Raw genomic sequence first — 13,237 nt, 5'->3', positions numbered from 1 at the left:
ACTCATTATCAGATGATGCTCAGGTGATTTCATTTGTTTCCACATATTTATTACCACAACCCAGTGAAGTAGGGAAGAATGACGATCCCCCCATTACCGACAAGGAACTGAAACACAGGGATTAAGTGGTTACCCGGAAAATCTGTGTGGCAGATGAGGAACTTGAACTGAAATCTTCTTTGAGTCCCTACCAGACCACGTCTTTTTACAGGAAAAGGAATCACAGTTCAGAACTGCGTGAACTTGTGGGAAGGATGCAGTCTGCCAGGAGAGTTTGAGGAAAAACAGAGGCCAGAATAAACTAGCAGGACTGGGAAAGTCTGAGGACAATGACATGGAGGAAGATGTTTGGAGTGTATGCAACAACTGGGGGAGTAATTCTGTCCCATCCAGACCACGTTTCCCAAATTAGTAGGACCTGGAATGAAGGAAGCTACAGCTGGAGAAGAGGAAGCTGTTCCTGAATGAGAAACTGTTCACTGACAGGGAGTATGATAATCAGAGTGAGAGTGAGAGAAAGCGACTGAAGAACCAGGGACCTGGTGATTCAGTAAATGGGGACAGAACACAGTATCAATTCCACAGTGATTATAGATGGTTAATTGTTTCCCCAGTTTAAGGAGGATGATATATTGATGTCTATTTCACTGCTTTTGAGAAGGCTTGTGATTTAAAATGGGTTCCCTCTGCAGATTGACTCCATTTTCTGTTGTCCTTCTTTGGGAGGTAAAGCCATAGATGCTTACAGCCCAATGTTTGGGACAGGCTGTGGGGACTATAAACAACTGAAAGCAGCTTTACTCCTCAGATTTGTACTGACTGCAGAGAGACACAGGGAAAAGGGGATTTTGTTTGTTTGTTTGTTTGTTTTGCAGGGAGGGGAGTCCAAAAGGATAAGCTTGCCTGTATGGATGACTTTTATGGAGGTGGTAACTCAGGTAACTTTTCAGGAGTGGTGGGAGTGAGGGGAGCTAAAGCCCCTGCAATGGAAATATTGGGGGAGTGGATCTATGTTTCCACCCTCCTGATATTTTCAGCCCACACATTATCTCACAGAGGTGAGAGTGGGACCCATCTATGTTTCTCCCCTTGCGCATGTGCATGGGCGGTGGAGGGCTGAGGGAAAGAGTATAGGTGGTGCATAATGGAAGCTGGGGGAGGCTAAGCCTCCCCAAACCTCGTGCTGCTGGGGTGGGGCAGTGGTGGATTTGGGGTCCCTAGAAAAATCTACCCCTACCACAGCCCCAGAGCTTTTCCAGTCTCAGGCCATAGAGGGGGCAGGGCCTTGGGGAGGGGGAGAAGGGGGTGGAACAGGGGCGTGGCCACAGGGAAAGGGGTGGAACAGGGATGGGGCAGTGGGTGGAATGGGGGCAGGGCCATGGGAGAAGGGGCGGAACAGGGGTGGGGTTGGAAGGGAAGGGGCAGAATGGGGTGGGGCCATGGGAGGAGCCTCAGGTGGAAGGGGTGGACTGGGGGAGGGGCTATGGGCTCAGAGCTGTAGCCAGAGCCGGGAGCTTGACCCCAACCAAGGCCGAGCTCTCAACCCCTCCCACCCCCCACCCTAGCCAGGGCCATGTGGGAGGCGCCAAGCTCTCAGCCCCCACTGCCCTGCCCTGGCCATGGCTATGGGGGGGCTGAGAGCAGCGAGTGGGGGTGTGGCCTCTCGGCTGTAAGAGGCAGGCAGGGGGCTAGCCTCCCCAAGGGGAAGCTTCACCCGCAGCCCATGAGGCAGAGGGAGAGGCAAAAGCAGGACCCAGAGGAGGGTCTGAAGCAGCCACAGCAGCACAAGAGATTAAATTGGCCGCAGGGGAGCAGGTGGAGAACATCCAGGAGAGGGGCAGGACTTGAAGCACGTGGGCTATCCAGGGTGAGGTGTGGGACAGGGCACCAGCACCTGGGTGGGCAGTAAGGGAACATTGTGCACAGGTCACCAGCCACTGTGGGGCAGGGAAGCACAGGACACCAGTGCCACAGAGGCCCATTTGTGGTTCACTACTCTGTCAGCACCTTTTGTCAGGCCTGACATACTCACTACACCTCACACACTAGTGTCATGATATTTTTCTAAAAGGTGACCTGTAATATGTCATTGGAAAACTAATAACTCACTGATCATTAATATTCTTGAGTGATGTATGTATGCAGTATACATTTAGAGTTTTGGATATAAGCTGGAATGACGACTAAAATGAGTTTAAGCCAGGCACGTCAGGGGGAGTTGATAAACTGGTCCGTCCTAGGCAAAGGAATGTGCATTTGTTTTCTAACCAGCCTGATGAGCAGGCAGAGACATATGTAAATGGATCTTCATTTAGGTTAACAGAGCTGACAAGCTAACAAATGTGGGAGGAAACAGCTTTGAGCAAGAAAGTGAAATATTATCTGGGCTATAAAGACAGTGGGTTGAACCTCAAGTGAGAAGCAATTGAATCAACTGATTGTGTACCATATTAGGGTATTCTAAAAGTTTATCGAGTGAGAAGTTTTATGAAAGGCTATGACACACAGGTGATTAATATCACGATGAAATATATGTATTAACACTCTAGAAGGAATTACAGATACTCATTGAAATTAGGCTTTACAGCGTGTGCCCAAACAAAAGGAGACACAGGTCTCTCTCAGACAGGAGGGAATGTCACTGCTATTTACCTGTCTCCTATGTAAATTAAGCATGGCGGAATCAAAACAGCGGAAGTCCCATTTATGTACAGGTGGATGGGAAGCCCACAGAAAGGGAAAAACAGCATGAGATCACCCTGCCTCTTGAAACAAGGTCATTGAACTTTGGAAAATATAAGCAAAGACAGAAGCCATCCTTGGCATCCATTACTAGACAGATCCAAGGGAACAGAACTCTTGCAAGTTGAGGGTCCTTCAAAAAAGGTGGGGGTTGAAGTCTCTGCAAAGTGAATATAGCTGAAAAATCTGCTTAGGCAAAAATCTTACACAGGAAAACAAGGGAAGACAGTACCTGGTACTTCTGTGGAAGGTTCTAAGTGAGGGAAAGCCAGCCGTGGCTGGGAAGAAGGAAGATTGGTGTGAGAAAACATCTTGAACAAAGCCTGTACCTTGCTAGATTAAGTTTTGGACTTAAGATTTGTGTCTTCATTTTTATTTGCTTGTAACCATCTCCACTTTTATTTCCTTTACCTGGCATCACGTAACCTATGTCCTATTGTTAATAGGTTTGTTTTGTTTTTACTATAAATCAACTCAGTGCTGTGTTCGCAAGCAAGGGTGTACTTACCCCAGTTAACTTAACATGCTGTGATGTGTTAAGTTATCTTTATTATTAAGTTATCTAAGTTAAGTTATCTTTATAAGTTTCCATTATCTTTGAAAACTCGTGGCGAACCGGGGAAGTCCCGGATGACTGGAAAAAGGCTAATGTAGTGCCAATCTTTAAAAAAGGGAAGAAGGAAGATCCTGGGAACTACAGGCCAGTCAGCCTCACCTCAGTCCCTGGAAAAATCATGGAGCAGGTCCTCAAAGAATCAATCCTGAAGCACTTGCATGAGAGGAAAGTGATCAGGAACAGCCAGCATGGATTCACCAAGGGAAGGTCATGCCTGACTAATCTAATTGCCTTTTATGATGAGATTACTGGTTCTGTGGATGAACGGAAAGCAGTGGATGTATTGTTTCTTGACTTTAGCAAAGCTTTTGACACGGTCTCCCATAGTATTCTTGTCACCAAGTTAAGGAAGTATGGGCTGGATGAAAGCACTATAAGGTGGGTAGAAAGCTGGCTAGATTGTCGGGCTCAACAGGTAGTGATCAATGGCTCCATGTCTAGTTGGCAGCCGGTATCAAGTGGAGTGCCCCAAGGGTCGGTCCTGGGCCCGGTTTTATTCAATATCTTCATAAATGATCTGGAGGATGGTGTGGATTGCACTCTCAGCAAATTTGCGGATGATACTAAACTGGGAGGAGTGGTAGATACGCTGGAGGGGAGGGATAGGATACAGAAGGACCTAGACCAATTGGAAGATTGGGCCAAAAGGAATCTGATGAGGTTCAATAAGGATAAGTGCAGGGTCCTGCACTTAGGACGGAAGAACCCAATGCACAGCTACAGACTAGGGACCGAATGGCTAGGCAGCAGTTCTGCAGAAAAGGACCTAGGGGTGACAGTGGACGAGAAGCTGGATATGAGTCAGCAGTGTGCCCTTGTTGCCAAGAAGGCCAATGGCATTTTGGGATGTATAAGTAGGGGCATAGCGAGCAGATCGAGGGACGTGATCGTTCCCCTCTATTCGACATTGGTGAGGCCTCATCTGGAGTACTGTGTCCAGTTTTGGGCCCCACACTTCAAGAAGGATGTGGATAAATTGGAGAGAGTCCAGCGAAGGGCAACAAAAATGATTAGGGGTCTGGAACACATGAGTTATGAGGAGAGGCTGAGGGAGCTGGGATTGTTTAGCCTGCAGAAGAGAAGAATGAGGGGGGATTTGATAGCTGCTTTCAACTACCTGAAAGGGGGTTCCAAAGAGGATGGCTCTAGACTGTTCTCAATGGTAGCAGATGACAGAACGAGGAGTTATGGTCTCAAGTTGCAGTGGGGGAGGTTTAGATTGGATATTAGGAAAAACTTTTTCACTAAGAGGGTGGTGAAACACTGGAATGTGTTACCTAGGGAGGTGGTAGAATCTCCTTCCTTAGAGGTTTTTAAGGTCAGGCTTGACAAAGCCCTGGCTGGGATGATTTAACTGGGAATTGGTCCTGCTTTGAGCAGGGGGTTGGACTAGATGACCTTCTGGGGTCCCTTCCAACCCTGATATTCTATGATTCTATGATTCTATGTGTGTGTGAACCTTATGATTTCTCTGAGCTGTCCAGGAGAGGGCTGCACACTTCAGGGCACAGAGTTTTGGGGAAATTGAGGACTGGGAATGTGTTGGAGCCACCCTGCTGGTTGCCATGAAGGATTGTGGAAGCCATAGTGGGGCTGTGAGGCTGTAGACCGGCTGCTGAAGTCAGAGTTGCTGAACCAGGGCTGTCTAGCACACTGACACTCAGGTGGTGATTGCATGATTGTGAGCTGGCTGTGAGTGTCCCAAGCCAGGCGCTACAGAAGCAAAGCATTGCAAGGCAGCCAGGGTTGTAGTGCAAGTGGTGACAAAACCCCTTACTGGTCTGCATTGCGCAACCAGAACCTGTGCCAGCACCCCCCTCAGTAAAGAGCCTCAGTAACTCCCCTCGATCCCCCTCCTATCCCTCTGTCCCCACCCCATTCACAGCAAGCTTCCTCCACCCCACCCCCAACTCAGCTGAGGGATTATCTCTGCAAATGAGGCAAAGATGCATAGATTCCCAGATGAGAAGGGACCATTGTGATCATCTTGTCTAACCTCCTCTATAACACAGTCCATAGAACTTCCCCCAAATAATTCCTAGAGCAGATCTTGTAGAAAAAAATCTAATCTTGATTTAAAAATTGCCAGTAATGGAGAATCCACCGTGATCCTTGGTAAATTGTTCCAATATTTAATTATTCTAATTGTTGAAAATTTACACCTTGTTTCCAGTCTGAATTTGTAGATTTTTCAATGTCCAGCCTTTGGATCGTTCTATACCTTTCTCTGCTAGATTGAAGAGGCTATTATCAAATATTGTTTTCCATGCAGGTACTAATAACCTCTGATCAAGTCACCCCTTAACCTTCTGTTTGGTAAGCTAAATAGATTGAATTATTTAAATTACCACTATAAGGCAGTGGCTCTCAACCTTTCCTGACTACTGTATCCCTTTTAGGAGTCTGATATGTCTTGTGTACCCGCAAGTTTCACCTCACTTAAAAACTCCTTGCTTACAAAATCAGATATAAAAATATCACAGAACACTATTACTGAAAAATTGCTGACTTTCTCATTTTTACCATATAATTATAAAATAGATCAACTGGAATATAAATATGGTACTTACATTTCAATGTATAGTATATAGAACAGTATAAACAAGTCATTGTCTGTATGAAATTTTAGTTTGTACTGACCTCGCTAGTGCTTTTTATGTAGCCTGTTGTAAAACTACGCAAATATCTAGATGAGTTGATGTATCCCCTGGAAGATCTCTGCATACCTCCAGGGGTACGTGTATGCCTGATTGATGGTCACGGTTATAAGGCATGTTTTCTAAACCTTTGATTTTTCTTGTGGCTCTTCTCTAAACCCTCTCCAATTCCACAACATCTTTACTGAATTTTGGACACCAGAAAAGAATTCCAGCAGCAGTTGCACTTGTGCCAAATACAGAAGTACAATAACCTCTCTATTCCTACACTAGACTCCCTTGTTGATGCATCCAAGGATTTCATTCACCCTTTTGGCTACAGAGTCACACTGGGAGCTCATGTTCATCTGGTTATCCACCATGACCCCAAATCTTTTTCAGACACTATTTCCCAGGATAGAGTCCTCCATCATGTAAGGATGGCCTATATTCTTTGTTCTTAAATGTATATTTATATTTAGTCATATTAAAATGCATATTGTTTTCTTGAACCCAGCTTACCAAGCGATCCAGATATATCTGTATCACTGACCTGTCTTCTTCTTTATTTACCACTTCCCAAATATTTGTGTCATGTGCAAACTTTATCAGTGGTGATTTTATATTTTCTTCTAGGTCATTGATAAAAATGTTAAATAATGTAGGACTAAGAACTGTCCTCACTAGAAACACCCACTTGATGACAATTCCCTGTTTACAATTACATTTTGAGACCTATCAGTTAGCCAGTTTTTAATCCATTTAATATGTGCCATGTTAATTTTATATATTTCTAATTTTAATCAATTTTAATGTTGTGTAGCATCAAGTCAAATGCCTTGCAGAAGTCTAAGTATATTAGATCTATTACCTTTATTTTTTGATGAGATTATGTATTTGGTTGGTAAAGATATCAAGGTAGTTTGAGAGGATCTATTTTCCATAAACCCATATTGATGGTCATTAATTATATTACCCTCCTTTATTTCTTTATTAATTGAGTTCCATTTCAGCCACTCTTTTATCTTGCCTGGGATAGATGTCAGACTGGTGGGTTTATAATTACCTGAGTCAACCCATTTATCTTTTATAAATACTGGCAAATCACTAGCTTTCGTCCAATCTTCTAGAAGTTCCCCAGTGTTCCAAAACTTATTGAAGTTCAACATTAATGATCTAATGAGCTCATTAGTTGGCTCTTTTAAAACCTTTGGATGCAAGTTATCTGGACTTGCTGTTTTAAAAATGTTTAACTTCAGCAGCTGCTGTTTAACATCCTCCCGGGATACTAGTAGAATGGAAAGAGTGTTACCATCTAATATGACTACATCATCTGTTGTGTTTTTTTCCCCAAGATACAGAACAGAAATATTTATTGAACATTTCTCTCCTTTCTACATCACTATTGATAATTCTACCATTTTCACCTAGAAATGGACCAATAACATTGTTAGGATAGTTTTGGTTCCTAATATACTTTTAAAAACCTCCTCCTTATTGTCCTTAACTCTGCTAGTCATAGAGTTAGAATCATAGAATCATAGAATATCAGGGTTGGAAGGGACCCCAGAAGGTCATCTAGTCCAACCCCCTGCTCAAAGCAGGACCAATTCCCAGTTAAATCCCAGTTAATTCCCAGTTCTCCTTGTGTCCCTTTGTTTCCCTTATCAGTTTTCTACAATTCCTAGCTTCTTTGAATTCCCTCTGAACCAGGTTTATTTCCCTCTAAACGAGGCTGATTTTTTGGAGTTGTATATTGAACAGAGCTGGGAGGGAAGCCAGCTCTGAGGAACACCGGAGACAGTGGGGAAAAGCAGTGTCATGTCTGTAATAAACTGGATCATATCATCTGGAATTGCCCATTTCATCCATTAGGGATAAGTCTGGTCCTAGAGTGACAGCCTGTATCTCAAACTTAAGGAGTTAACTGTGTGACTCAGCCTCTGGAGGGAGGGACTTGCCCAACCACCTCATCTGGGGCACACAGTGTATGTGCTTAGGAGTTAACTCCTAAAACCCTGGTACATTACTCCTGCTGTACCCAAATGGGAACAGAAACAATGGATCCCCAAGGGGGCAGACAGTGGAAGTTAATGGGAATAAATTCCAGGCACAGAGGGACACAGGCACAGCCCACATCCTCGTCTCACCGCATGTAGTGAAACCACACTAGGTGCTGGGGGGAAGACTTAAGTGGGTAAAAGTTCAAGGATAAAACCATTTGCTCTGCCTTTAGCTAAGGTCCTGTTCAAGAAGCTGGTGGGTGCAGGGATGCTGGTGGTGGCGGGGATGATAGAGGATATTCCATCTGATGTTTTTCTGGGGAAATGATGTAACAGGTTTGAGCACGGGCAAAGTGTGAACTGCTGGCTGTGGGAGGCTAGCTTCCAGTCCAGCCCCTTTTGCCTGAGGCCCCGACCCTTCTGCCCCCTCCTCCAGCAGAGCCCAGAGCATCTCTACTGCCGTCTCAGGCTAGCCGCCCCCCCACCAGCCCCAGAGCACAGGGATGGTGTGCAGCGCTTACCCAGCCCTCCTAGCACTGTGAGGGCTGGCACATGGCCCCAGCTCCAGAGCACTGGAAGTAGCCCCCGCCAGCCCCGGAGCACTGGGAGGGCAGGCAGCACGGCCCCAGCCTGAGCCAGGGCAACCGCATTGGGGGACTGGAGCTGCAAGCAGACTGGGAAGCAAAAGAAGGGAGCCTGATGGCAGAGCATGGGTGGGGCCAGGCCTAGCTGTTTGAGGAGGCACAGCCTCCCCCAGCCTATGGTAGCCGCCGCCCATGGGTCTGAGCAAGAACCTATTCCACTACCTCAGTTAGCAAAGGGGAGGATGGAAATAGAAGGCTGTTGTCACTCACAGCAGCTACAGGCTGTCTGTGAAAATGCACATGAAGTAGGTGGAAGAAGGGAGGGGACTTTTCCCACCCCTCCCCCTTAATAAAAGAAAGAAATGGGAAACCCAGGAGACTTCCCAGTTCTCCAGGATGTGTGAGCCAAGCAGGCTGTAGAGTCATTTTCACTTTCATCCCCTGGCCCAATGACTATTCATTGTCATTCATAGTCAGTCCTAATGACAATGAATAGTATTTGGGCCAAAGAGCAAAAGAGTGACTCTACAGCCTGGTGGTAAAGGCATTCACCTAGAATGTGGGAGACCCAAGTCCCTGCTCCAATAACTATTTTAGACATAGTGGAATAGTTTCAGCAGGATAGACTGAGAGACCTGTACCAGAATATTCTACAGTGCAGTGGCTAGACCACTCTCCTGCAATGTGGGAGACCCAAGTGCAAATCCATTTCTATGGCAGGCAGAAGAAGGAAATCAAACCTAAATCTTCCATATCCCAAGGGGGATATAAAATGTTGCAGAAAGCTAAACTGGAGATATATAGAACACAGAACCTGTTTCCTTCCACACCCTTTGGAACCTTATCTAAATCCTGGGCCTAGAAGACCATAGAAAGAAAGATTCTCACCCCTTAGAACAGTGAGTATACCATTACCCCCTCATCTTCTGCCATTGAATGAGTGAACACATTCAGAAAGAATAGGACCAGCTATAACACCAGCCTAATAATGCCCTTTAAATATTCAGATAGAAGAACTAGACCTCACCCTTTGCAGAGGAAGCAACTATTAGGCCTTGAGTGACTGTTTCTCACCTCATTTTGTTTGTGAAATCAGTGAAGGTCCTGAAGGGGTGAGACACAGAAGGAAGTGTCATGGTAAAGAAAAGCAGAAAGACATTCAAAGGCTTGTTTGTAAAGGGGCCATGAAGAATGCAGAAGAGTTGCAGAAGGCAAGGAGCATGTTTCAGGAGCTCATGAACAGCCTGGAACTGCTAGAAGCCAGGGAAGCAGGAAACAGGAGAATCCAAGAGAGGAAGGGAGCTCATTGGGAGTCTGCTGATAGTGTTGTGAATTGTCAGCATACCAGGAGTTTATCTGAGACAGAGATAGAAAAGAGATGGAAGTGTGCCTAAGGAGGGTTTAAAACTTCACAAGTAGGCTGAGAGGAGCCTAGAACACATTGCTGGATGTTTGGGGCATTTATCAGGAATCATATGAAACCTGGGAATTCCAGAGTGCTGTTCCCAGTCTCTGTGATACTCAGCACTTGCATGCAGAGTAACATTCAATATCACTTCCTTTATTCACCATTCATCGTTTCTCCACTGTTGTCTGGGAACTTCCATCGTATTAGAACAGACTACTGTAATTCAGCATGATACTCGAAGTGCAGGAAACTATTTCCTCCAAAAATCAAGATACCCAGTCATTTGGTTGGAGAGAGGATTGGTTTAACATATGTTATTAAAATCCTTTTGCTGCTATTACAAATACAAAAAACTGCAGGAAAAGTTCAGAGTTCTTTGAGGAGGGACCATAAAATTTCAGGCTATCACTCTCATACCAACAGCACTAGAGCTACTTAAAGCCACACAGGGGAAAAGGTAACTTACATGGAGTTCACTGCAGCTTATTCTTAAAAAGGGAATTATAAGACAACATTTTAATCAGCCTCAACAATTTGCCCATTAGCAGGCCTTCTTCCTTGTGGTTCTCTCCTTGATTGTGGAAAGAGGCGGGGGCTTATATAGACCTTTTGTTTCTCAGCATGCCTTCTCCCAGATTAGGAGCAGTTATTTCTGCCATAATCACTACATGCCCTCCCCTGTTGTATTCTTCTGGTTCTGTGAGAGAAAAAGCGGCTGGCATGGAGAGGACCTCTAGTCCACCCTGCTCACAGAATGGAGCTTTGTGTTCTAAAAACAGAATGATCAGAATGGGCTTCTTTATAAATGCCAGCCTGCTTCCTTGAGATCACCTACTTCTCAGTAATCACCTGTCATTCAGGTATTTTAAAGGTGACCCGGGACTGGTACAGAGTTGGTCTATATGAGTTGTCTCAAAAGCGTTAAATGACCTGTATACCCCATTCAGTTGCTCAGAACGTCATGGAGGGCATACAGCATCATAATACTTTGATATTTTAATCACTATTGCTGAATAAGGAAATGGTCTGACTACCATTAAATCAATAGGACTTTTGGTATTAGCCCTAGATGGAATCTAATTAGACCTTCATTTCTGTGCATGTACTGTATGTCTATCTACATTATTTTTGATCCAGTAGCTTTGGGGAAAGCAGTGTGGGTTGGAATTATGGTCATATTGAAGTTGCCATTATGACTTGAATTTTCCCTGCAACAACTGTTCTGTCCTATCTGCATCTGATTTGCAAGTTCCATAAGATGCCTGTTTCCCTCAGTCCCCATTCCTGTCCCCATCTTTGCTAGGTAGGTTTTTCATGGGCTCTGTATGTTTCCTATAGTTCACAGTGGCCTATTCTAGGGTCTAGAGAGTTTCTAAGTCAACCAGTGATACAGAAAAATACAAAATAAAATTATCCAATCAGAGCTAAATATATCTGTTTATAGTGCAATGTATTCTAATTTTGTCAGAAATTCTATATAACAATGTTATATTTAACAAAAATAATGCTATATAATACAGAGAAGAGTCAATTAAGCAAACATTTTCGTTTTTATTCAGTCTCATTAAAAAAAAGATATGCACTTACACTTTAAATCAGAACATTTTTTTAAAAATAAATGGACTTTACTAAAAATAACTCAACATGATTTTCATTAGGATTCAAAGTATATAGCTATAAAAGCCTGGGAGATTATTTTAAAGGAAAAACAACAAAACAGACAGAGGAAGACCGTGACCTGGAATCAGAACTTAGCAGGACAAGATACATTTTCATTCAGAAATCAAACTCATTGTTGAGCAATCAAGGTGGAGGATTTTACAGCTCACAATCACTTTCATTGCTTTTCGAAACCAAGGATAAAAGACAGAGTAAATCAAAGGATTAATGGCAGAGTTGGAATAAGCAAACCAAGCCACAATGTCAAAGATAAGGGATGGAGTTATGAAGTTGAGGAAAGCATCAATTATTACAGTTACAAAATAAGGTGACCAGAATACCAAAAAAGCGATCACAGCTATACCCAGGGTTTTTGCAGCTTTCCTCTCTCTTCTGCCAACTCTGTCATTGAAATTATCAGACGACTGGGTTTTGTTGTTCATAATCTCTATCATTCTAGCTTGTCGTTTAGCCACAGCAAAGATCCTGCTGTAAAGCACTATCATTACAGAGAAAGGTATGAAATAAAGGAGAGAGGATACAACAATACACGTTTTATTTAAGATAATCTGACAACTCCCTGCACAGGAGAGGCCATTTACTAATTCTTGCATCTCTTTGTCGTTAGACCCAGTGAAGACAGTATAAACACTGTATACTAATGAAAATGTCCAGGCAACAGCTATGAATGCGCCTGAAACAGGCACTGTGAACTTGATGGGATAAATTAAAGGGTTGTTGACAGCAACATATCGATCAACAGAGATGAAACACAAGTGAAATATTGATGCTTGGCACAAAGATACATCTAAACAATAGTGAAATCTACAGAATATTTCCCCAAAATACCAGCATGTTTCAACAGATCTTACAGTGCTAAAGGGCAGCACAGTCAGACCCATACCAAAGTCAACACATGCCAAGGAGGCAATCAAAAAATGTGTAGGAGAGTGAAGTTGCTTGATATAAGCAATTGAAATAATTACCAGTAGATTTCTACCCACAGTGAGAATTGTCAGCAAACCAAGCGCAATATACAAGGTTACTCGGAGTCCAGAAGACAATGGCGTTTTATAGCAAGATTCATTCATGTTTTCAAAGCAGTATTGCAAATCTTCATTATCAAAAAAAGTTGAGTTCATTATTTCCTCCAAGTCTTATTTTTGAATTACTGAACTGACGTTTATGATCCAGAAAAGGGAGAATATGCTCCTGTTTCCAACTTCTCCTGAAAAAAATGAATAGGGATGTTAATAGAATAACTCCACAAACTTATTTTGAACACAGAAATTAAGATGAATTCAGAAAGTTAAAAAAATTGTAAAAATGTAAGATCTCAGTAGCAGCAGATTTTCCCTAGTAACTTAAAATAAGAAAAAAGAAATGATTGTGGTTATTGTGTTTGGATTTAATAGTAGGAGTCATTCTTACTTGATTTCTGCCTGCCAATGCCTCATATTCTGAGAAACTCCCTTTCATAAATTGATTTGAACTGAGGTATGAAGAGAACACTAGAAAAGGCTTGCAATTTATATTAGTGTTTTCTCCCCTGAGCTCTTGTGTCAGAGTTAATGACAAAGCCTGTTCAC

At 43.4% G+C, this 13,237-nt stretch overlaps 1 protein-coding gene across 1 annotated transcript; it reads right to left on the bottom strand.

The window, feature by feature from the left end:
* Positions 1–11,761: 11,761 nt before the first annotated feature.
* Positions 11,762–12,790, bottom strand: LOC140908248 (trace amine-associated receptor 9-like). Its single transcript, XM_073335198.1, has one exon. It carries the CDS (start codon positions 12,788–12,790, stop codon positions 11,762–11,764), a length of 1,029 nt encoding a protein of 342 aa, XP_073191299.1.
* Between the last annotated feature and the right edge of the window lie 447 nt (positions 12,791–13,237).

This window comes from Lepidochelys kempii, chromosome 3 (assembly GCF_965140265.1).
Source record: "Lepidochelys kempii isolate rLepKem1 chromosome 3, rLepKem1.hap2, whole genome shotgun sequence".
Classification (NCBI taxonomy): domain Eukaryota; kingdom Metazoa; phylum Chordata; order Testudines; family Cheloniidae; genus Lepidochelys; species Lepidochelys kempii.
This window is presented reverse-complemented; position numbering and strand designations above follow the sequence as displayed.